The sequence below is a fragment of the Trichomycterus rosablanca genome, chromosome 1, assembly GCF_030014385.1.
Source record: "Trichomycterus rosablanca isolate fTriRos1 chromosome 1, fTriRos1.hap1, whole genome shotgun sequence".
NCBI classification, from domain to species: Eukaryota; Metazoa; Chordata; class Actinopteri; order Siluriformes; family Trichomycteridae; genus Trichomycterus; species Trichomycterus rosablanca.
The window spans coordinates 60,296,324-60,322,426 of NC_085988.1; the positions used below are offsets into that span (position 1 = coordinate 60,296,324).

The window sequence follows — 26,103 nt, forward strand, 5'->3', positions numbered from 1 at the left end:
CTTGGCTCTCACCCTTTCTCCAATTTCAGTCTGGTCCCCGAAAGGAAGGAGGTCAATATCTGGCTGCAGCGAGCAAGCATCAATTACAGCCTTGTATCTGGATGATTAAGACAAAGGAAGTCCCATTACTAATACATTCTATTACTAATGACCACACAGTTTTTAACAAAAAAGTTTTCTCAATCAAAAATTCATTAATAGATATCATAGATCAGTGGTCCCCAACCACCGGGCCACCGGTCTGTGGGTGATTTATAATAAATAATTATAGATCGCTACTAAAGCAATGAAAACACTGCTTACATTTCCAATGTCCTATCTTTGTTAAAAGGGATTTTCTGCAGTGACGCCAACCAAAACAAAGTTATGGAGTAACAGTTTCGGTGTTATTGTCTTGTATCACCCATAGGTTGGAGCGTCTCGTTGCAGTCAAAAAACGCTCAGGGTTCCCACTGATTTTCCATAACTGGTGACTAGTATCGTTATGCACTTTGAGTTTTTTTTTATTATGCTCATCATATAATTTTATTTTAAATTCACCCAATTCTGCCAGTCTGTGAAATTATACCTTATACTGGGTGTCCCAAAATAAACTGACATTTAAAATTTGCAGCAATTTTTTCGCAGCAAAACCAGAGTTAGAGATTTTTAAATTGCTGTCATTAGTAAATGTTGAGGTTAAATCATGAAAAGGTACACAATCGAACAACTTTGTAAAAATTTGTAATTGTAAAAATTCACATTACAAATGGTGATGTGAATTGGCCGCCAAGATCATGTGATTTGGCGCCGTTAGACTTCTTTCTTTGGGGTTATCTTAAGGATAAAGTGTACACCAACAAACAACAATCCATTGAGGACCTCAAAGAAGAAATTCGACACAACATTGCTGAAATTTCTCAGCAATTATGTCAACGTGTCATGGAAAATTTCATCAAAAGAGTGAACATGTGCTGCCACGGTCAAGGGGGTCATTTGTCAGATGTTTTCTTTCATACATAACTTCCACGTCTTTACTTTTAAATAAAGCAAAACATTATTAATGTTCAAATAAAAAATGTCTTTTATTAAAAAAATAAAATGTCAGTTCATTTTGGGACACCCTGTATGAAACCAGGCCGTGGTGCAAAAAAAGTTGGGGACCGCTGTCATAGATGACATTTTTGGGGGCACATTGGGACATGATCAAGTACACTCACATTAATCTTTGAATTTTAGACAATGTTTACATTTATAAAACAACAATTGCAAAAGGTATAATACAGTAATAGAGCAGTAGAGCACATTACACAAATTTAACTACACAAGACATTTTAACTACATTTAAGACATTTCTTTTTTTACACTTTGGTTACATTCATGACGGAAATGGTAGTTACTCATTACACAAGGTTCATCAGGTCACACAAGGTTATATCGAACACAGTCATGGACAATTTTGTCTTTTTGTAATTTGCAATGTGGAAAAAATAATGATGTTAAAACAAACCTAATAATTGTTAATATTAAATGTTTATATAATGCGTTCAATTTGGCAGTACTGAAAGGTCTTAGGGGTGCCTCAGCAGTCAGGATATTGAACTTTTGAACAAAGGACTCAACAAAGGTTCAAGTCCTGTTCCCACTATGGTTGGAGTAGATGCAAGAAAGGGCAAGTCACATTAATGCTTAAAGTACTTTTTGCAGACTTCAGACTTCTTACACCCTGCCTGAAGACAGCAACATACAGCATGTCATTAGCAAGGATTAGATGTTATATCCTGGATTTTAGATTGTGATACAGTTCATAATTTATACTGTGTGCTATTAATTATATTTACAATATATATTTAATCAATCATTGTCTAGATTGTTTAACAGTTGATACTGGTTTTGGATGGTCAATCATTACACTGTAGATCGTTGTCTATTCATGTGCTTTAAAGTTTTATGTAAATTCAATCGTTTGACAGCATAGCACAAAAAAATTTACAAAAACAACTGATATATAAAACAATAAGATAAAGAGGAAATTCTGACATTGTTTTACTGGTTATTAAATGAATTATTAATATAAATTTGATAAAGCACTTTATTTTAAGTAAGGCCCTACCTAAATCACGGCTATAAAAATCGTATCACAGACCGTGAAATGAGCTGCTTCCCGTGTAATATGTTATTTGCTGTGAAATTCAAAATGTAAGGTTTGCGTTTAGTGATTTAACTTCATTTGCATATCATTCAAGTATTTCACATTTACTGGTTAATTTGCACTATGAGGTGGTCCTAGGAATCCTACGGCAATTCAGTTAGCAATCGGTTAGTCAAAATGTCCAAGATGTCGAAATGTAAAGCAGCTAAAAACACTACTCAGGGAAAACTCCCAACCAATTTTGTGAATGCAACGAGTGTCAAAACACAGACAAGTATTTTCGTGTTTGAGACTGTCGCTGGAGGTTTACATTCCACCATTAGGGTAGGCTGTGCTGTGTGTTGTAGTTTCCATTTATTCTATCATTTAATTTATGTGTCGTGAAATGTGGCACTTTTATTTAGTAGAGCCCTAATTATAAGACATAAGACATAGTGTACTTTTTGGTAGGTTAAAAGTAAAAAAGAAGGTTAAAACTGTACAAACAGGCTAAGGTTTTCCTAAGAATTGTAAGAGGCCCACGTGTCATACAGCGTCATGTCCACTTGTCGTGCTGTTAATGACTCATTAAGCATTAATTTACTTCCCACAACCAGGCTCAGTCCAGTCTGGTTTTATGCTGGCGCTAATGTGGACATTTTCTTTTCAGGGAACTTACCGGCTATTGCAACCAAGCATGTGACAACACTCTTATGAGCGGGCCCCACACATGGATGCATGCTGGATGCAGACTGTGTGAGTAAGTCGAGTGGCTGCTCTGCTCTTTTTTATAGAGACCTTGAAGGAACATGGCCAGTTTGTGCTAAGATTTCTCAGTTGTTGCCCATGATGAATATATTTGTAGATAAAAACTAAGATGAACCTCTTACCTCTGCTTGCTAAAAGGAATTCCAAATGTGATGTTTTCCTCCACGGTAGCATTTAGCAGCCATGACTTCTGAGCTGCATAGGCCACAGAGTACCTGTTCTTACTGCAAATGAGACACAGAGATTCAATTAATAAAAGCCTCATTTATAACCATTAACAAAACATTCAAAACCACCAAGCATTCAAAAAACTGACAAAGCCACAATGTTAGTGATGATTTAAAAATAGGAAAAAATGCAGGGAGTCAAAACTCATGATCAAAAAAGTTTATCACTGCAGGTTATTGCTAGTCTGTGTGTTTTACAGAAACTGGTTAAATCTATGAAAATCCTTAACTCAGCCATCACATTATTTAGACTCAATTATCACACACACTCTCTCTCTCTCTCTCTCTCTCTCTCTCTCACACACACACTTTTCTGGTCTTTATAAAAACTCAGTTTTATTTTAATAAACTAAGGCATTCATACTTTGACTTGGTGTCTGGTCTGGGTGCTTTCCTCGTACGAGATTCAACGAATGATTCTTCTCCTGGTTAAGTTCTAGTCTAGTTTAAGGGGCAGGACTTTGAGTGAATTTAAGAAACTACCTAACAAATGTTAATACCTAACATACGTCTACCTGCATATTAATTAATTAATTATATTATTTACAGCACACCACCCTCATGAAAAAGATTAAATGCGCCAGTATCAGTGTGCAAGGCAGTATGAAATGTATTGTGGATAAAGAGAACAAAGCAAAATAGGTTATATTTCTACCTGGTATACAACAAACAATCACTAAGGACACATGTATAAAAACTGCAAACAAAATAACATGTGGTGCACAGAAGTCAGTAGAGGAAGAAAAAGCCTTTCTACTTTTTTTATATATATTTTATTTATGCATTTTCTCCTATTTTCTCCCAATTTTAGCATGGTCAATTTGTCTTCCACTGCTGGGGGATCCCTGATTGCAGTCGAGGTGGGTATAGTGCTGCTCACGCCTCCTCCAACCCACACGCAGCCTTTAGCGGAACCCTTTTTCACCCATGTTTTCTGCACAGGCGCCTCTCTATCTGCCAATCAGGGGCTTTACACAGCGTTTGAAGACCCCACCCACATAGTCCGGTTATTCTGCCCTAGCAGAACCGTGTCTGCTGCAGGCACGGCCAATTATGCCCGCTAGATGGCACCCAGCCGACCGGTGTCAACGTCGAGTTTCGAACCGAGGAGTTCAGAATCTCGGCGCTCTTGTGCTAGCGGAATATCCCGCTGCACCAAAGTCTTTCTTCTTTTAAAAGAATTGGACTATAAAGGTTTTTTTTTTTTTTTTTTTTGGCCAAAATACATTATATTCTAAGTAGCATTGTAACTGCAAGTGCTAAATTATAAATTTTGGGGTCTATGAATCAGTTTACTTACAGGCCAAAGTGAAAGCAGATTAACCCATCAGAAATGACAAAAATGACAAAAAGTACTTTTACCTGATTTTAAGTCTAATCTACAATCTAAATTAAATAACCATAAGCACATGAAAGTATATGTTACTGCTTCTACATCTGTTCTACAGTGTCTCCTAAAGGAAACAAACCAGCCGCAACCCTGACCAGGACAAAGTGGCTGAGGTAAATAAAATGAATTTAAATCAAATTTACAACTGTAGTAGACAGAAAAACATCTTTAATTTATACAATAATAATTTTTATTTAAGGAAAAACATGTTCTTATTTCATTTGGCTCTCTGTTAAAAAGGTATTTGTCCTTTTTAATTGATTAATCAACCAATTTATTTTCCACTACAGTTTAAAGGTTTAAACAGCAGCACATTAAAAAAGTTTGAGTCAGCTCAAGTACATGAACTTCACATAAGGGTAAAGCCCAGGCCGCAAAGCTTCAGATTGTGAGTAATGTACAGTGTATCACAAAAGTGAGTACACCCCTCACATTTCTGCAAATATTTCATTATATCTTTTCATGGGACAACACTATAGACATGAAACTTGGATATAACTTAGAGTAGTCAGTGTACAACTTGTATAGCAGTGTAGATTTACTGTCTTCTGAAAATAACTCAACACACAGCCATTAATGTCTAAATAGCTGGCAACATAAGTGAGTACACCCCACAGTGAACATGTCCAAATTGTGCCCAAATGTGTCGTTGTCCCTCCCTGGTGTCATGTGTCGAGGTCCCAGGTGTAAATGGGGAGCAGGGCTGTTAAATTTGGTGTTTTGGGTACAATTCTCTCATACTGGCCACTGGATATTCAACATGGCACCTCATGGCAAAGAACTCTCTGAGGATGTGAGAAATAGAATTGTTGCTCTCCACAAAGATGGCCTGGGCTATAAGAAGATTGCTAACACCCTGAAACTAAGCTACAGCATGGTGGCCAAGGTCATACAGCGGTTTTCCAGGACAGGTTCCACTCGGAACAGGCTTCGCCAGGGTCGACCAAAGAAGTTGAGTCCACGTGTTCGGCGTCATATCCAGAGGTTGGCTTTAAAAAATAGACACATGAGTGCTGCCAGCATTGCTGCAGAGGTTGAAGACGTGGGAGGTCAGCCTGTCAGTGCTCAGACCATACGCCGCACACTGCATCAACTCGGTCTGCATGGTCATCATCCCAGAAGGAAGCTGACGCACAAGAAAGCCCGCAAACAGTTTGCTGAAGACAAGCAGTCCAAGAACATGGATTACTGGAATGCCCTGTGGTCTGACGAGACCAAGATAAACTTGTTTGGCTCAGATGGTGTCCAGCATGTGTGGCGGCGCCCTGGTGAGAAGTACCAAGACAACTGTATCTTGCCTACAGTCAAGCATGGTGGTGGTAGCATCATGGTCTTGGGCTGCATGAGTGTTGCTGGCACTGGGGAGCTGCAGTTCATTGAGGGAAACATGAATTCCAACATGTACTGTGACATTCTGAAACAGAGCATGATCCCCTCCCTTCGAAAACTGGGCCTCATGGCAGTTTTCCAACAGGATAACGACCCCAAACACAACCTCCAAGATGACAACTGCCTTGCTGAGGAAGCTGAAGGTAAAGGTGATGGACTAAACCCAATTGAGCACCTGTGGCGCATCCTCAAGTGGAAGGTGGAGGAGTTCAAGGTGTCTAACATCCACCAGCTCCGTGATGTCATCATGGAGGAGTGGAAGAGGATTCCAGTAGCAACCTGTGCAGCTCTGGTGAATTCCATGCCCAGGAGGGTTAAGGCAGTGCTGGATAATAATGGTGGTCACACAAAATATTGACACTTTGGGCACAATTTGGACATGTTCACTGTGGGGTGTACTCACTTATGTTGCCAGCTATTTAGACATTAATGGCTGTGTGTTGAGTTATTTTCAGAAGACAGTAAATCTACACTGCTATACAAGCTGTACACTGACTACTCTAACTTATATCCAAGTTTCATGTCTATAGTGTTGTCCCATGAAAAGATATAATGAAATATTTGCAGAAATGTGAGGGGTGTACTCACTTTTGTGATACACTGTATGCAAGTGTACATTCTTCAAAAAATATTAAAGAATCCAACATGAAGCAGCATTTGGTTGCATCCCTAAACAACCAACTAGGTAAACTTAATAAGTTTTTTGTAACAGTATAAATTTTACTGTACGAGGAATCTTCAAAAAGTTTCCGCACTTTTATATTTTGGTTGGAAACGGTGAAGGTGGGAGGAGTAGTAATTGGTCGTGTCTGAGAGACGGAGAGAGAGCTTATAGTCTGGATTTAGCGCCATCTGATTTCCACCTTTTTGGACGCTCAAAGAAGCTTTAAGGGGAAGAAGATTTTTATGCGATGATGATGTGAAAGCAGCGGTACATCAGTGGCTACGTGCTCAACTAAATAAATTTTTTGCTGATGACATTAAAAAGTTGGTACGACGCTGGAAAAAATGCATTGGAAGATGACTGTGTAGAAAAGTGATGTAATGTGTTTTTGAAATTCTTAATAAATTGACTTTTAAATATAAATTGAAACTTGTTCAAGAACCCTTGTTCATTTCACCTAAAAATTGATTTCTGCTCCAGACTCCCAACATTTTAACACTGACACATTTCTCACACCACGATTTAAAAAAACGCATGGAGATGATGGATGAATGGCTCAGTAGAAATAAGGATGGACTGATGGACCACTGCACTTCTGTTATACATAAGAGTGCAAACAAGTACCTCCGTTCTTCATGAGACAAAGCTGTGCCATATTCTCTGTCGACAGGGTTCAAAACATTCATTTGTAAGTCATGTAAATCAGGCCAGTATTATTTAAAAAAATAAACAGAACACTCAGCTCACACTCCATGCTTTACTGATTTTTTTTTTGCAATCATTTATAATCCCCACACTTTAAAAGCCACACCAGTCTTCACACCTACCTACACCAAAGAATAAAGCAGTTTTGCTTGGCGATAGATTGGTAGAAGCAGTCATTATTGGTTTGAAAAGTGTGTGTGTGTGTGTGTGCTCACTTGTGTGTGTGTAAACACCTCTATAAAATACCTTAAGCAGCCATCGTGGAGCATCTCACAATCAGGAAGCCTGATTGAGTGTGGCAAAGGGAAGAACACACAAAGACAGAACACACGTGTGACCAGGGTTAGTGGACAGCCCACTGGCATACACAGAGCACTCTGCAGGGACAATGGCACTTTCCTTTTTATTCTGTTACCATATAACCACAGTAATTTTGTACTTGAAAATGGAGAGTGCATTCATTGTCTCCAGAGAGAAGAAATCCTTTATATATTGAAGTACTCCTGAACTCAAAACCACCTTTACATGTTAACTCTTGGATGACCTTTTGCACATTTATATACTGGTCAAAGTTGTTTCCTATTTAAAACAGAGGCCATTTTCAGAAGAGTTGGGACATTTCATAAAATGCATTCTAATGCATGTTACATTCGCTTTATTATTAATTGCAATCATTAGCATTTTGCTAATTGTTTTGTAAATGAAATTTGTATCCATTCTTCAGGTCATTCAAGCACAGGCACTCTGTTTCTTAAAATCCATCTTGTAGCGTGCAGAATGAAGCCTGGCATTGTCTTGCCAAAATAACCATGGACTTCCTAGCAAAAGATGTCATCTTGATGGCGACATGTGTCCCTCTAAAATCCCTATGCATCAATTGCAGCTTCACACATACCCAGGTCACCCATATCATAGACACTGATGCACCCTCATACTATGACAGATCAAATGCTGTGTTTTTCTGCCTTTTATTGATAACAGTCTGGATGGTTCTTTATGTTGTTGGCATGGAGAACTCAATGTCCATTTTTCCCTAAAACAAGCTAAAACATGGACTCATCTAACCCCAGCACACGTTTCCATAGTATTTCAGTCCATCTGAGATGAGCATAGGCCAAGAGAAACGGTTCTCCCGAGCCCATGTGGCTACATACTGTATATCACAATGCTGTCTGAGGTTTTGAAGGTCACACACATTCAGCAGTGCTTTCTGGACTTAACAGACACAGTTGGCTGTGTCTAAGTAAGAGAAGGTTTGATGAGGGTTCACCTCCTTGTTGCTGCAACAATGTCTCCAGCTGTTTGGTCAGAATTTTTATATGTGCTGGATTCTGCAGCTGGCCAGTGTAATGACACGGCTGGTCGCTACCTATGTGTTGGGGATTGTGTTATAGCCTTCAATCCTCTTAGGTCAGCAAGGACATTTTGCAGGCAGAGGTTGCCAGAGTACAAAAGGACTCTTTTAAATTGGGTGTAAATAGACCATTCCTTACAAAAAAAACTGTATCACCAATTGGTACTTTTAGTAAGGTTATTTTAAATAAAGGTCCTTAAACCTGCAGTTTACCAGCCTGTTACCTATGTGCTAATATTATCTAAATAAAAAGTGGAATTATTATTTCTAACAGTTTTTTGTGCTACTATTAAAAATCGTTAAGATGAATGAATACGTACTATGTAGTAGTTCCCATGTGACATGTCTAAATATTAGCTATTGAAAGTAGGGTCGTCAAAGACTTTCAGCTTTTATTTACTTTAAATTTTTGTTTTTTATGCATTTTCTCCCTTTTCTCCCCATTTTTAGTGCGTCCAATTTTTACACTATTGCGTTATGCTTCCTCTCTACTGGTGCTAACCCTTGCCCCTGATTGAATTTTTACTATTTTACTATTTTTAAATAGTATGTTAATGAGTATTTAATTGCTGTTCTACTGTAGAATGAAAGTGTATAGATGCTTTTATGTATTGTAGTCTTTTTGTCCTGGGTTTAAACAATTTATAATTTTACTTAAATAACCTTTTTTTAAATAACAACTGTTCAGGAGAACTTTAATGTTCTGTGTTTGTAAGGTCAGAGCCTAACAAACAGAGACATTTAGCAAAACTTGACTTAAAATAAAACATGCAACTGCCTGAATGCTCAAATGTACCACTTCTTAAAAGCCCAAACCAGGGAATGCCAAAAACAGCAGCCTTGCTTAGTTTAGATGCAGGAATACATTAAATTGACAAAAGTATTGAGACACCCTTTCTGATTACTGAATGTTTTAGCCACAATTGCAGGTATAATAAATCAGTTATATAAAGAAAATTATATCCTTCCAACTTTGCAGCAACAGTTCAGGGTACATGACTGTATATATAATACAGGGTGAATCAAAATGATGTTAACACTTGAATGGCAGAAACCATTTATTCACAAAACATACTTCATATGTGTAAGATGATTTACAGGACAGTCTCAACCTGTTCGCCATCATGTTCAACACACAAAAAACAGCGAGTAACAGTACCATTTAAAGCCCGGACACACATTTCCACCATATAGATCCATTAGTGTTAACATCATTTTGACTCACCCGGTATATATATACAGTATATATCTTTACAAGAGATAAAGACAATTAAAGAAACCCTAGTGGCCTAGAACCCTGACCTCAGCACCACTGAACAACTTTGGAATGGACTGGAAAATAAAATGATGCTTTCTTGACCAAAGTGGTGCGCAGCCATACAAATAAACTTTTCGTCTAAAAATGCACAAATTTCTTGTGAGAAGCCTTCTGTTGTTATAGCTGAAAAGATCACATACAGATGACTGTATTTTAATACCATTTGTTTTTTAAATGAAATGCAATATCCAACAAGCTCATGGTCAGGTGTCCAAATACTTTTGGTCATAAAGTGTAGAACATGCTTGCCACTTCAACATGCCAGTTGGTGCAGAAATTCATGATTGGGGCTTTATTATAATGAACTCAGCGCAAGCAGAAAACATAGAAACAAATATAATCCTATTTCCAGAAAAAAAGGATATTTTGTAAGACACAATAAAAGAAGAATCTGTGTGAGAATTTGTTCATTCTCTTGAGTTATTTTCTAATGATCTTTATTCACCTGATCAACATCATTGAATTTTGTAAAATACCCATTTAGAATTTAATTACTGCAACACACTTCAAAAGTTGGGACAGAGGTGTGTTTAGCACTGTGTTCCATCAGCTTTCCTATAAATGAGACTTTAAATGGTTTGGGAACTGAGGACACTAATTGTTGCAGTTTTGCAAGTGGGATTTCTGTCCATTTTTGCTGGACACAAAACTTCAGCTGCTCGACAGTCCCGGGTCACCAAGGTCATACATTTTCAATAGGAGACTGCAGACAGGCAATTCTCTCACAAAGTTTGGCACAAGGTTGTGAGCCTCGACCCATCATTGCTTGTAAAGACTAAGCCTTTGGTGGATCCTCCAAGTCATGATTTCCTCACCCGTTACCAGTACACCTGCTACTGTGGAATGCTGTAACTAGAATATTCTAGAATTTTTTCACTCTTATTTTGCCCCTGCCCCAACTTTTTTGGAGTGTGTTGCAGGCACCAAATTCTAAATGTATTCAATAAAGTTGATCAATGAACATTGGAATTTTTGCTCAGTTAAATAAAGATGCAAAACAATCAACAAATCAGAGATTCTTCTTTTCATTGCATTTTACAAAACGTCCCAACTTTTCCAGAAATGGGGTTTGTACATATTTTGTCAACATTGTGTTTGCTTATTGGAAAAGGAGTAAATCAGCACAAGAAAAGCAAAGCACAAGGAAACTTACAGACGTTGTGTTGGCCTGATGGACAAATGCTAATCAGTGAACATCTCCAGTAAGGACTAAAAGATGAAAGCATGAGCATTTCCACATTCTTACCAGTGACAGGAAACAAAAGAAACCACTGACCATGTTAGTGGTTATACATGGAATCAGACAGACATGTTGGAAAGCACTGAGATGCATGATTAGCACTAAAATACAAAGATAAACCCATACTGTACATGCAATTAAAAAGCTGTCTGTTTTCATTAGCACTGCGAGGTGTTGAAGAAAATGTAGCACATATAAACACAAATACAAATACATACATGGTGCAAATATTAATGCCTAAAATGGCGATTTGCACATATAAATCTACACTGATGAGCCAAAACATTAAAACCACCCTGCATAACAATGTTTATTTCACAACAGTCGTGCATGTAACGGTCAAGGACTGATTAAATGTTGGGCTGATGGCAGTTATTAGAGTAGATGTTTTAAATGTAGCAGATCTGAGTATCTTTGATAAGGGACAAATCAATATTGCCAGACAACTAGGTTGAAATAACTCAGTAAACAGTAAGGGATGCTCATAGGCAGCCTTGAACTGCTGACAGGTAGTTGGGCGACCAAGACTCATGCCATCTGGCATGAACCAACAGAAGGGCTACTGTGGCTCAAATTGTTAATAAATGTAATACTGGTTATAAGGGGAATGTATGTAACAGTGCCCTTGCTAACTTCTGTCCACCATCAAAAGCATTTACAACAAACACACAGGTATCAGAACTGGACATCAGAGCAATGGAAGAAGACTGACAGATCAGATAAATTCTGTTTTCTTCAAGATTATGTTTAGTGCTGTTCCAGGATGCACTGTATGTTGTTTATGTTTATTAGGATTTTAACGTCATGTTCCACACCTTGGCTACATTCATGACAGGAATGGTAGCCACTCACCACACAAGGTTTATCAGTTCACAAGGTTATATCAAACACAGTCACAGACAATTTAGTGTCTCCAATTCACCTCACCTGCATGTTTTTTGGACAGTGGGAGGAAACCGGAGCACACGGAGGAAACCCACGCGGACACGGGGAGAACAGGATGCACTGTATGACGACCGATCTAGTAATGTACACAAATTTAAGGACCTGCTGGTAATGTCCTGGTACCACACAACACAGAACTCCTTCAGATGTTTTGTAAAGTCCATGTCTGTGAGTCAAAGCTGTATTAAACAAATGGTTTTAATGTTATGTTTGATCTGTGTATATTAGCATTAGATTCATACCCGCACTAACTTTCTAAAATGAAATGCAATGGGAATAAACTATCACATATATAATTCAAGCAAAAAAAACTCTCTTACTTGCTCCAGTTGACTTTCCCGCTGAGGTTCTGCATCTCTCCCAGCATTGCTAACAACAGTGAAGATTTCCCACAACCCACCTGGCCCACAATCATAGTCAGCTGACCTGTAGAGATCCAAAGCATTACTTACTTAATGTAGTACAAAATGTACAAAGACTTATAAAGGACATGTGTGTTATGGCGATTTTGGCATTATAACATGTCATGGAATTATTCTTGTACAGGAGCTCAGCTGGTGCAGGGATCTTTTACATTAGTCCACCGGTGCTAAGCTCATGGTTCGAATCTCAGCAGTGCTATCAGCCAGCCAGGCGTATACACAGATATGATTGGCTATATTTGTGGAGAGGGGGTGGCTGAAGCCCTGTGATAGATAGCACCCTGTCCAATGGGACCTCAAGACTCTAGACCTACTGCTGTATACAAGGGTAGGAGACACCGATTTCTGCATCGTGCCCACCAACATGCCATTCTAAGCAGCTGCCACAGCACTATCAAATAACTAGCTACGATCAGCCCATACGCCATCTCCTAAGTAACCAAATTCCAAATAATACATGCTGCAACTGGTGAGTCAGGGACTATAAAAGCTTAACTTAGTGCAGTACACAGACAAGCCAAAACGTTAGGACCACCATCTTAATATGTTTCAAAACAGCTCTGTCCAACCAAGATATAGACTCTAAAGGGGTTCTATAATATCTGGTACCAACATTACAAGGTGTATTGTCATACAGTACAACATGATGCCATAACTTCCACAAATAAAGGCCTTGGAGAAAACCGGATGTGTCTGACCAGTCAACCTTCTATCATTGCACCGACGCCAAGGTTTGATACCTTTAGCACCTTTATTGCAGTTTAGGATGGGCACTTTGACTGGTCTGGAATTACACAGCCAGGTTTAATGCACTGTGTGTTGTGACAGGACAGTGGTAGCTCAGTGGTTAAGGTACTGGACTAGTAATCCGAAGGTTGTTGGTTGAAGCCCCACCACCGCCAGGTCGCCACTGTTGGGTCCATGAGCAAGGTCCTTAACTCTCAATTGCTCAAAAAATTTATTCAGTTATAATTGTAAGTTGTTATGGACAAAAGTGTCTGCTAAATGCTGAGAATGTCACAGTAGCCCTTCTTTTAACCCATATGAGACACTACATTTACAGCATTACAGCAAATATGACCGAATACTAAATACCATGTAAGCAATTGGCCATGTAATTCATCGTCTGGTCATAACTATCAGTGTCACTCAAGTCTTTGAGTCTGACCAAAGTTGCTGCATTCAAGACGTGTTTTAAGTTTAACTACCATCATATGCCACTCAGGTGGCACAGCGGTAAAGTACGGTAGCTCACCAGAGTTGGGGTTTCGAATACATCGTATCGAATCTCAGCTTTGCCTTTCCGACTAGGCTGGGCGGCTGTATGAACAACGATTGGCCTGTTGTTCAGGGTTAGAGGGTAAGAAGGTCGGATCATAGTCAGGTCCTCATAACTGGTGCGACTGCGGCCCCTGCTGGCTGACTGATGGCGCCTGCACAGGGTTGAGGAATAATGCTGATGGGGGTGTGGCCCTCCGTACACAGTGTCTGTCAAGTATATGAACTCGACTTGTGCAGGTGAAAAATGCACTATCTGTACTGACTGTGCGTACCGGAGGGGGCGTATGTCAGTTGAGAGGCTTTATTTATAAAAAAATATATAAATAAAAAAAACTACCATCATCCTGAAATGTAATATATCACTGACTGTCACGTGCACAACTGTTACAAAACAGGCATAGGAATAGGTGGTCCTAATGTTTTGGTTCATCAATGTATAATTAAAATATACCCAGGATAGAAAAGAAAACTAAGCCAGGGGTCAGATTACCTGTGGGGATGCTAATGTTGATGTCTAATAATGTCGACATATTGCTACCCCATGTGAAGCATCCACTGATGACCTAAACAAAGACCAAACAACACTCATTAGCTATTTGCAAAAGATATATACACAAATTCACAAATAAAGCTTGGCCCTTTCTGTTTATAAATGTGAACTGAATTACTTTATATTTATAGGGTCAGTTATTGCTAATTTATAATGATAATAAAGCGTCTATTAAAAAAAAAGCATGAGTTAGATCCAGTGGGAAAGAAAAAAAGCAGAGCAGTCAATCAAAAGCAGATGGGAAAGACATGAAAGAATAAGAGAGAAAGAAGACAAGTAAGCGGAAGTAACATGGGTCACTGAGTCAGCTCCAGTGCATTGTCTTGCAGAGTTTGCCATTGGGTTCATTAGTTTGGGGGTAAGTTTGGTCCAGAGGGAGGCTTCAAGGAAGCAGACCCTACAGGGATCCCAAACCAGAAAAACAACAAAACAAACTATAAAACAAATGTCCAGATTATTTATGCGTTCGTTTCTCATGAGAACCCCACACATTTTTCTGAAGAGAGTAAAAATAAAGGCAGCACCAACATGATGTGCGTGTTATTTCATGTATTATGTAATATTTACATAAGTCTCATTACACAACAGAATATTATCATTATGCACACGTGTCAATGTTTGTGCGCACACTGCAACGCAACCCACAGTACGTGTTGGATGAGACACGTACGTAGGTTAGAGGTTAAAAGCAGCGGGGATGAGAACAAGAAGACCCTGCCGAGTGCTTTCTGATTTCAGTAGCAGGATGTACTCTGGTTAAAGTGACATGGGCCTGAGAATAAGAACTTATGGGGTTGAATGGAGGCCGGTGATCCCTGACCTTCACGGCGACGTCCTCAGTCTCGGTGGGGCGCAGCAGCCTGCGTACGGGCTGATCGTAGTTATCCATCTGATAGCGTAGCGGCTGCTTTCTATTTATCACCTTAGTCTTCAGAGACAGCCAGAGAAAGAGATTGTGAGAGGTTAGCCATTAAATCTAATTTTGACAATGTGCGTAAAATATTCAGTATGATCAGTATGAACATTTATACAGTATGACAACTTCATTTGATAGCATGATTTTGTATAGATAAAAGGATAGAAAAACAAACTATATGGCCAAAAAGTATATAGACACCTGACCTTGAGCTTGTTGGACATCCTACTCAAAAAACATAGGTATCAATGTTGAAGACAATCATAATTAATTAATACTAGCTTACTGGCTTCATAATAAAACAAGAATGGGATTTGCTTAAATAATTTTTTATAATTGATTGTATCCACCTGCTAGCAAATATGTTCCTGGCTACAGGTCATATTTTGTATATCTAATATAACAACAAACTTCGGAGCACAAAATGCATGTGCGTTCAAATAACTAATAATATACATATATCTCATATAAGTCTTTTAAATGTTAGGATTTTAAGTGAAAAACTAATGACCAAAGGTACCTTTGCTTGCGCTGCGCTTGGGGGGGGAGGACTTGGGGTTTTTGGTGAGAAAATCGGGGGGCCCTAGTGCCGGCCCTGGTTTCATTCCATATATATCGAGTTTCATTTTATATATACATCAGTTTTCATTCCATATATATCGAGTTTCATTTTATATATATTGGGTTTCATTTTATATATATATATCAGTTTTCATTCCATATATATCGAGTTTCATTTTATATATACAGTGTATCACAAAAGTGAGTACACCCCTCACATTTCTGCAAATATTTCATTATATCTTTTCATGGGACAACACTATAGACATAAAACTTGGATATAACTTAGAGTAGTCAGTGTACAGCTTGTATAGCAGTGTAGATTTACTGTCTTCTGAAAATAACTCAACACACAGCCATTAATGTCTAAATAGCTGGCAACATAAGTGAGTACACCACACAGTGAACATGTCCAAATTGTGCCCAAATGTGTCGTTGTCCCTCCCTGGTGTCATGTGTCAAGGTCCCAGGTGTAAATGGGGAGCAGGGCTGTTAAATTTGGTGTTTTGGGTACAATTCTCTCATACTGGCCACTGGATATTCAACATGGCACCTCATGGCAAAGAACTCTCTGAGGATGTGAGAAATAGAATTGTTGCTCTCCACAAAGATGGCCTGGGCTATAAGAAGATTGCTAACACCCTGAAACTGAGCTACAGCATGGTGGCCAAGGTCATACAGCGGTTTTCCAGGACAGGTTCCACTCGGAAAAGGCTTCGCCAGGGTCGACCAAAGAAGTTGAGTCCAGACCATACACCGCACACTGCATCAACTCATCAGTCTGCATGGTCGTCATCCCAGAAGGAAGCTGACGCACAAGAAAGCCCGCAAACAGTTTGCTGAAGACAAGCAGTCCAAGAACATGGATTACTGGAATGCCCTGTGGTCTGACGAGACCAAGATAAACTGGGGAGCTGCAGTTCATTGAGGGAAACATGAATTCCAACATGTACTGTGACATTCTGAAACAGAGCATGATCCCCTCCCTTCGAAAACTGGCACTCCCAACTCATGGCAGTTTTCCAACAGGATAACGACCCCAAACACAACCTCCAAGATGACAACTGCCTTGCTGAGGAAGCTGAAGGTAAAGGTGATGGACTAAACCCAATTGAGCACCTGTGGCGCATCCTCAAGTGGAAGGTGGAGGAGTTCAAGGTGTCTAACATCCACCAGCTCCGTGATGTCATCATGGAGGAGTGGAAGAGGATTCCAGTAGCTACCTGTGCAGCTCTGGTGAATTCCATGCCCAGGAGGGTTAAGGCAGTGCTGGATAATAATGGTGGTCACACAAAATATTGACACTTTGGGCACAATTTGGACATGTTCACTGTGGGGTGTACTCACTTATGTTGCAGCCATTTAGACATTAATGGCTGTGTGTTGAGTTATTTTCAGAAGACAGTAAATCTACACTGCTATACAAGCTGTACACTGACTACTCTAAGTTATATCCAAGTTTCATGTCTATAGTGTTGTCCCATGAAAAGATATAATGAAATATTTGCAGAAATGTGAGGGGTGTACTCACTTTTGTGATACACTGTATATTGAGGTTCATTTTATATATATCGAGTTTCATTCCATATATATTGAGATTCATTTCATATATATCAAGTTTCTTTTTATATATCAGTTTTCATTCCATATATATCGAGTTTCATTCCGTATATATAGTTTCATTTTATATATATCAGTTTTCATTCTATATATATTAGTTTCATTCCATATATATAATTTTCATTTCATATATATCATTTTCATTCCATATATATCAGTTTTCATTTCATATATATGGAGTATATATATTATATATATATAAAGTTTTCATTTCATATATATGAAGTATATATATACCGTATATACTGTATATATATATATATAGATAGATAGAGAGAGAGAGAGAGAGTTTTATTACATATATATCGAGTTTCATTCCATATACATCAGTGTTTGCTATATATTTCCTGTTTGGCTTGCCATAATATATATATATATAGAGAGAGAGAGCGAGAGAGAGAGAGAGAGGCTACAGAAAATCTTTATTGCCCCTTCACCCCTGAAATAGTCACTTTTTGTCTTATAGCCTGAAGTACAAACCCACAAAAATATATATTTTTCTCCAGCTTTATTTATACATTTTGCTTTACAACATTCAAGTATTAAGAAAAAAGGAAACAGCTCTGAAAATGTATAAAAAATCTGTGATCTGCGAAAGTGATTGGTTGTATCTAAGTTTATAATGGTTATATAAAGGTTATTATAATGGTTATAAAGGGCTGCTTATTTATGTAAACCGGTTATTTTACAAATTAAATTATAATAATGTATTCAATTTATTTAAAGGGTAATATTCACTTTGATGATGATTGTTATAATGTGTAAATACAGCTGGAAAAATTTAACTTTATGAGAATTTATTTTTATTTTATGGTTATGATAGGTTATGAAGATTTTCTAAAGGCCACCAAAAATCACTACTCTACAGTGGATTTTAAAAGTATTCAGACACTTTTTGCATTGTGGATGGCTGACAGGTTCTCCCTTCTCTTCAGAGGCCTTTTGGAGCTCTTTTAAAATGACTGTTGGGTTCTCTCTTACCCTTGTGACCACAGCCCGACCCCCTTGGAATTCCAATTTGGCTGGACGTCTAACTCTAGGAAGGTTCAGGGTTGTGCCAAGCTTAGTCCATTCTAAAATTTCCACTGAATCTCTTTTCAATCCCTTTTTAAAAAAAAGCTCCAACCTGTTTTCACATAATCATCATGGGTGAGCAAGTGGTTGCCTTGAAAACAGATAAGGGGTGTAAATTCTTTTTAAATCCGTTATATGTGTATGGGTTGTGTCAGAGTGTGTATATCCGTATACTTGCCTCCCCGGAAGATTTCTTGTAGGACTCCAATGTTACAGCCAGGTCCCCATTCCTCCAGCTGTCATCGCCAATCTCTTCACTTTGAAGGAACTCGCCAAGCTTTTGAACACTTTAAGAAACAAGCCAGAAGACATAACTGAGAAACATGACTATACGAAGTCTTCCTAATGCACAGCACACTGCTAAGAACTGTTAAATCTTTATCAGCTGTTAATATCCAAACTATCACTACTAAATATACCGCTTAAACATTCACAATCCAAGGTGGTAAACATATGAGCCAAGCATGTAGAAACTCTGGTCCCATTGGGTTCCAAGATTCTCTACATCACTGTATAACCCTCACCTGTTGAAAAGAGGCAAGATGGGTCTATAAATTCATGTTGTTTAGACGAAATGCTGCCTATTTGCCATAATGCAGCAGAAATACAGTACAATCTTTCTGTTATTCAGCTCTTCATTTTCAATGAGTCTGTCCCCTTCCAGAATCAAATTCCAATTGACTGACATAAGTAAAACCTAATGTGCCCTTTGGCGGTTGTAGCCCATTCCTGTAAACTTGAATCAGCCTGGTCATTTTCTTTTGACCTATCTCATAAACTAGGCCATCTGACCTGCCACCTACTAGATGTTGTCTGTTTTTTTACACACTTCAAAAGTTGCTGTGCATTAAAAAACAGAGAAAATCAGTGGTTTATGACAGACTCATCTAGTTTATGACAGACTCATCAGATGTTTATCATGAACATCAACTGAAGCAGATGCTTGGGTGGCACAGTGTACTAAAAGATGATAACCTCAAATTCTTAATGCTTTTCACTTCCTCTAACTTTCACTGGAAATAATGTACTTCTTGCATGTGCATTTGTATATTTAATCTAAATAAATGTATTCAAAATATTCTCTAGGCGTCCCAAAAAAGATGGGTCCCTACTATATATATATATATATATACACATATATATATATATATATATATATATATATATATATATATATATATATGTATATATACAGTGTATCACAAAAGTGAGTACACCCCTCACATTTCTGCAAATATTTCATTATATCTTTTCATGGGACAACACTATAGACATGAAACTTGGATATAACTTAGAGTAGTCAGTGTACAGCTTGTATAGCAGTGTAGATTTACTGTCTTCTGAAAATAACTCAACACACAGCCATTAATGTCTAAATAGCTGGCAATATAAGTGAGTACACCCCACAGTGAACATGTCCAAATTGTGCCCAAATGTGTCGTTGTCCATCCCTGGTGTCATGTGTCAAGGTCCCAGGTGTAAATGGGGAGCAGGGCTGTTAAATTTGGTGTTTTGGGTACAATTCTCTCATACTGGCCACTGGATATTCAACATGGCACCTCATGGCAAAGAACTCTCATCTGAGGATGTGAGAAATAGAATTGTTGCTCTCCACAAAGATGGCCTGGGCTATAAGAAGATTGCTAACACCCTGAAACTGCTACAGCATGGTGGCCAAGGTCATACAGCGGTTTTCCAGGACAGGTTCCACTCGGAACAGGCTTCGCCAGGGTCGACCAAAGAAGTTGAGTCCACGTGTTCGGCGTCATATCCAGAGGTTGGCTTTAAAAAATAGACACATGAGTGCTGCCAGCATTGCTGCAGAGGTTGAAGACGTGGGAGGTCAGCCTGTCAGTGCTCAGACCATACGCCGCACACTGCATCAACTCGGTCTGCATGGTCGTCATCCCAGAAGGAAGCTGACGCACAAGAAAGCCCGCAAACAGTTTGCTGAAGACAAGCAGTCCAAGAACATGGATTACTGGAATGCCCTGTGGTCTGACGAGACCAAGATAAACTTGTTTGGCTCAGATGGTGTCCAGCATGTGTGGCGGCGCCCTGGTGAGAAGTACCAAGACAACTGTATCTTGCCTACAGTCAAGCATGGTGGTGGTAGCATCATGGTCTTGGGCTGCATGAGTGTTGCTGGCACTGGGCAGCTGCAGTTCATTGAGGGAAACATGAATTCCAACATGTACTGTGACATTCTGAAACAGAGCATGATCCCCTCCCTTCGAAAACTGGCACTCCCAACTCATGGCAGTTTTCCAACAGGATAACGACCCCAAACACAACCTCCAAGATGACAACTGCCTTGCTGAGGAAGCTGAAGGTAAAGGTGATGGACTAAACCCAATTGAGCACCTGTGGCGCATCCTCAAGTGGAAGGTGGAGGAGTTCAAGGTGTCTAACATCCACCAGCTCCGTGATGTCATCATGGAGGAGTGGAAGAGGATTCCAGTAGCAACCTGTGCAGCTCTGGTAAATTCCATGCCCAGGAGGGTTAAGGCAGTGCTGGATAATAATGGTGGTCACACAAAATATTGACACTTTGGGCACAATTTGGACATGTTCACTGTGGGGTGTACTCACTTATGTTGCCAGCTATTTAGACATTAATGGCTGTGTGTTGAGTTATTTTCAGAAGACAGTAAATCTACACTGCTATACAAGTTGTACACTGACTACTCTAAGTTATATCCAAGTTTTATTTCTATAGTGTTATCCCATGAAAAGAATATAATATTTTATATTATATTTGCAGAAATGTGAGGGGTGTACTCACTTTTGTGATACACTGTATATAAATACACCAATGTACCAAACCATCTCCTTGTTTTCACACTCACTGTCCATTTTATCAGCTCCACTTACCATATAGAAGCACTTTGTAGTTCTACAATTACTGACTGTAGTCCATCTGTTTCTCTGCATGCTTTGTTAGCCCCATTTAATGCTGGTCTTTAATGGTCAGGACTCTCCCAGGACCACTAAAGAGTAGGTATTATTTGGGAGGTGGGTCATTCTCAGCGTTGCAGTGACACTGACATGGTGGTGGTGTGTTAGTGTGTGTTGTGCTGGTATGAGTGGACAAGACACAGCAGCGCTGCTTAAGTTTTTAAATAGTGTCCACTCACTGTCCACTCTATTAGACACTCCTACCTAGTTGGTCCACCTTGTAGATGTAAAGTCAGAGATGATCACTCATCTATTGCTGCTGTTTGAGTTGGTCATCATCTAGACCTTCATCAGTGGTCACAGGACGTTGCCTACGGGGCGCTGTTGGCTAGATATTTTTAGTAGGTGGACTATTCTCAGTCCAGCAGTGACAGTGAGGTGTTTAAAAACTCCAGCAGCGCTGCTGTGTCTGATCCACTCATACCAGCACAACACACACTAACACACCCCACCATGTCAGTGTCACCGCAGTGCTGAGAATGACCCACCACCCAAATAATACCTGCTCTGTGGTGGTCTTGTGGTGGTCCTGACCATTGAAGAACAGGGTGAAAGCAGGCAAAAAAAGTATGTAGAGAAACAGATGGACTACAGTCAGTAATTGTAGAACTACAAAGTGCTTCTATATGGTAAGTAGAGCTGATAAAATAGACAGTGAGTGTAGAAACAAGGAGGTGTTTTAATGTTATGGCTGATCAGTGTATTTATGACACATAAAGGCATGAATCTCAGCAGCTCTATCAGCTGGCCATCATCTAAACAGTTATTATAGACTATGCGTGAAGCAATGGATTAGTGCCTTGTCCAGGGCATTCCTGCCTTGCTCCCAGTGTTTCCTGGTGGAACCAGAATAGTCATTACAGTATAAAGCGTTTGATGAAAATCAAATACAATTATATAAGCAGAAGTTTGAAACTTGTGTCTGTATAATTTGTATGAGCTGTGCAGCTGCAACACGACTGCCTGGTTAAAAAATTACACAATCAAGAAGTACAAGTTTTCCTCATAAAAATACCTGTGTGTATATAGTTACATTTTATTTGTGTGTGGCTTTGCAGCAGATTATGTACCTGATCAGGGCCTTGACTGCAAATCGAACCACAGTGGACAGAAGGAAGAGTGGCGTCACCAGGATGTGGAAAAGTGCCAGGGAGGCGAATGCTTTGGCAGGACTAAGCATGGTATCGCTTATGTACGCATGAGTAACAAAAGTCTGAAAGAAACAAATTCAAAGACTTGAAAGCATGAAAGTGATTCATGTACCACAAGCTGCCAAGATGATGTCTTGTGATCTGATGTCTTACCACTAACACAGCAGCTATGGGAATGGCTGCATTCATGAATACTAAAAGAGAGAAGAACAAATACATGTTAAGCATATGACTCCTCTAAATTCTGATGAATAAAGCATGGGATTTGAGGCATGTTTGCTTACTAGACATAGAGGTGTAGAAAGCAAAGGTCTTGAGACTGGTCAACTCCTTGCCCCTGGTTTCCAGCACACTATCACAGAAGATGTTCTCCCAGGCATACAGCTTCAGCAGCTTTATGCCTTTCAAGATCTCTGTAGTTTTTTTCAGACGATCTGTTGAGTAGTCCTTAAAGATAGAAAATTATGTATTTTAGAAAAAAAACAACTTTAATTACCCCTGAACAGTTTATTTTAAATCAATAAAAAGAAGTTCAGTTAAGTTATGCTTCTAATTTTCTGACCTGCTCTTGCGTAAATAGTAGTAATGTGAATGTCCGTAGACAAAGTATACATTTATTTATTAAAATATTTATTTATTAAAATAATTCCACTCAAATTACTAGGTGAAGTTTATGGAGGAACAACATGCTCAACAATTACAAACATGTAGTGAACAAATAAGAAGATTTACCAGTGTGTTTTTTTGTGTGTCAGCCAGTTTGGTGGCGATGAGATACTGAATGGGGGCCAGCAGCACGATGACCAGCGCACCTATGAGAGCACTGGACCCCAACAAGTAATATAGCAGGATCACGCCCATAATGATCTAAATCAGAATCAGAACAAATTAGGGATGTAACGATGCGATTCACGATACTGGGTTCACGATACGATTCTTTCCCGATTTTTTTTTTGAATACAGTTTCCTTGTACAGTGGGGCCAAAAAGTATTTAGTCAGCCACTGATTGTGCAGGTTCTCCTACTTAGAAAGATGAGAGAGGTCTGTAATTTTCATCATAGGTACACTTCAATTATGAGAAACAAAATGAGAAAAAAAATCCAGGAAATCACATTGTAGGATTTTTTAAGAATTTATTTGTAAATTATGGTGGAAAATAAGTATTTGGTCACCCACAAACAAGCAAGATTTCTGGCTCTCACAGACCTGTAACTTCTTCTTTAAGAAGCTCTTCTGTCCTCCACTCGTTACCTGTATTAATGGCACCTGTTTGACCTCGTTATCTGTATAAAAGACACCTGTCCACAGCCTCAAACAGTCAGACTCCAAACTCAACCATGGCCAAGACCAACCATGGCCAAGCGACAGCCCCAAAACATCACTGCTCTAGAGGAGATCTGCATGGAGGAATGGGCCAAAATACCAGCTACAGTGTGTGCAAACCTGGTGAAGACTTACAGGAAACATTTGACCTCTGTCATTGCCAACAAAGGTTATGTTACAAAGTATTGAGTTGAACTTTTCTTATTGACCAAATACTTATTTTCCACCATAATTTACAAATAAATTCTTTAAAAATCCTACAATGTGATTTCCTGGATTTTTTTTCCCATTTTGTCTCTCATAGTTGAAGTGTACCTATGATGAAAATTACAGACCTCTCTCATCTTTCTAAGTAGGAGAACCTGCACAATCAGTGGCTGACTAAATACTTTTTGGCCCCACTGTATTATTTCTCTTTTAAAAGGAAAATAAAATACTGTATTTGTGCTTATCTTTTATTTATCTAAATAATTAATGCTTTTTTACTTCTGAGGTAGGCTGAAAAATCCCGAATCTGGCAACCAGGCGTATAGCCCAGTGCCGTCAACCAGGCAAGGTGAATAGCACCAGTGCCCTCTGCTGTTTAAAGTAAATATCGATTCATTTTACATGTCAAATCGATTTGAATTGTGGAATTTTTGAATCGGTTATTAACTGTCTTGTGGTGCATCGTTACATCCCTAGAACATATTATTATTATATAATGTAAAACAAGTACAGTGCTGTAAAAATTATTTTCCCTTCACCCATTTTCCTCTTTTAGAGGATAAAGACAACACAAGTACACACAAAATGCAGCTTTAAATGATTATTTCATTTAGTGTACATAAAGATTTATTCAAAACCTATATTACTCAAGTATTTGGCCCCTAAACCTCATAACTGGTTCTGCCACCCTTGGAATTTACAACTGCAATTAAACACTTGTGATAACTTGCAGTTGTGGAAGAACTTTGATCCATGCTTCTTTGCAAAATTGGTTTAGTTTGGTGACGTTGGAGGGTATTTGAGCATGAACCAGCATCTCAATGGGATTCAAGCCATAACTTTAACTCAGCCACTCCAAAACCTTAATTTTGTTACTTTTAAGCCTTTCAGATCATTGTCCTGCTGCAAAACTCAACAGCACTTGAGCTTTAGGTTACAACTCAAGGCAAACATTCTGCTTCAGGATTTTCTGGTAGAGAGCAGAATTCATGGTTCCATCAGTTATGAGAAGTCATCCAGGTCCTGCAGAAGCAAAGCAGCCCCATACCATCACACTACCACCATGGTTGGCTGCTGGTATTGTGGTAACGTGTTTTTGTGTTCATTTGTGTCTTGCAACCCACAGATTAACTTTTTTGCCAGTGTCTTTCTTTTTATAGCAAGTGGCCTGCAATTCTTTAGACATTCATCTGGGTTCTTTTGACTTCTTGGAGTCATTAATGCATTCTTGGTGAAATTTTGCTAAGTTGGCCACTTCTGATAAGGTTTATCAGGCCTTAGCAATGGCTTTGTAACCCTTTCCAGACAGTAGATCTTAATGACTTTGTTTCGCATCTGTATTTCAATCTCATGTGACATCAAGTGCTGTTTTTGAGACCTTGTAGCCTTCTTCACATTGCAAGACATGTTCTATTTAAGTGATGTTTAGATGCAACAGGTCTAGTTAACTGGTTGATAAGTAGCTACGGGAGCAATTACTTTGTCTCATAGGGCCAGGTAGGGCTGAAAAGCATTTTATATAATTAAAGCACATCAAAAATTTAAAACAAAAACAAAACAATATGACATTGTGGAGCTGCATATATAACGTATTTAAAGCAATACCTGCCACAGCACAAATATGACCAAATCCAAACTTGAAATGATTTTTATAAGCATCTGCCACTGTTATATCTTAAATGTGTTTAATCTTCCTTACTTTGAAATGAATATCTTGTAGACAAAACCTCTTTACTCACCTGCACAGGCATTGCCCACAAGTTAGGACACAGGAACAGGAACCACATTAGCTGGTTGGTCTCTATGGCCACTAGGTTGTTGATCTGACCAAGGGTCATATCTCCCATAGACATGTTGGAGGTGGACAGACGCAAGATCTTGTTGTAGATCATTGCCTAGAAAACAACAATGACTGTTGTTAGAGAGTTT

General features: G+C 38.9%; 1 protein-coding gene across 6 annotated transcripts in view; it reads right to left on the reverse strand.

Moving 5' to 3' along the window:
* The window catches only part of abcc9 (ATP-binding cassette, sub-family C (CFTR/MRP), member 9), a 90,437-nt gene that overhangs the window by 36,434 nt on the left and 27,900 nt on the right, over positions 1-26,103 (reverse strand). For 5 of the 6 annotated variants that reach the window (XM_062994705.1, XM_062994708.1, XM_062994704.1 and 2 more), the window contains 11 exons: positions 25,914-26,069; positions 23,376-23,510; positions 22,928-23,090; positions 22,797-22,837; positions 22,563-22,705; positions 18,713-18,821; positions 15,184-15,291; positions 14,304-14,376; positions 12,431-12,536; positions 3,001-3,102; positions 13-97 (listed from right to left, as the gene is read on the reverse strand). In XM_062994705.1, the coding sequence (XP_062850775.1) occupies positions 13-97; positions 3,001-3,102; positions 12,431-12,536; positions 14,304-14,376; positions 15,184-15,291; positions 18,713-18,821; positions 22,563-22,705; positions 22,797-22,837; positions 22,928-23,090; positions 23,376-23,510; positions 25,914-26,069 (1,221 nt within the window). Of the gene's footprint in view, positions 1-12; positions 98-3,000; positions 3,103-7,172; positions 7,209-7,499; positions 7,539-12,430; positions 12,537-14,303; positions 14,377-15,183; positions 15,292-18,712; positions 18,822-22,562; positions 22,706-22,796; positions 22,838-22,927; positions 23,091-23,375; positions 23,511-25,913; positions 26,070-26,103 lie in introns of all 6 variants that reach the window. The other variant, XM_062994709.1, reaches the window with a different exon arrangement.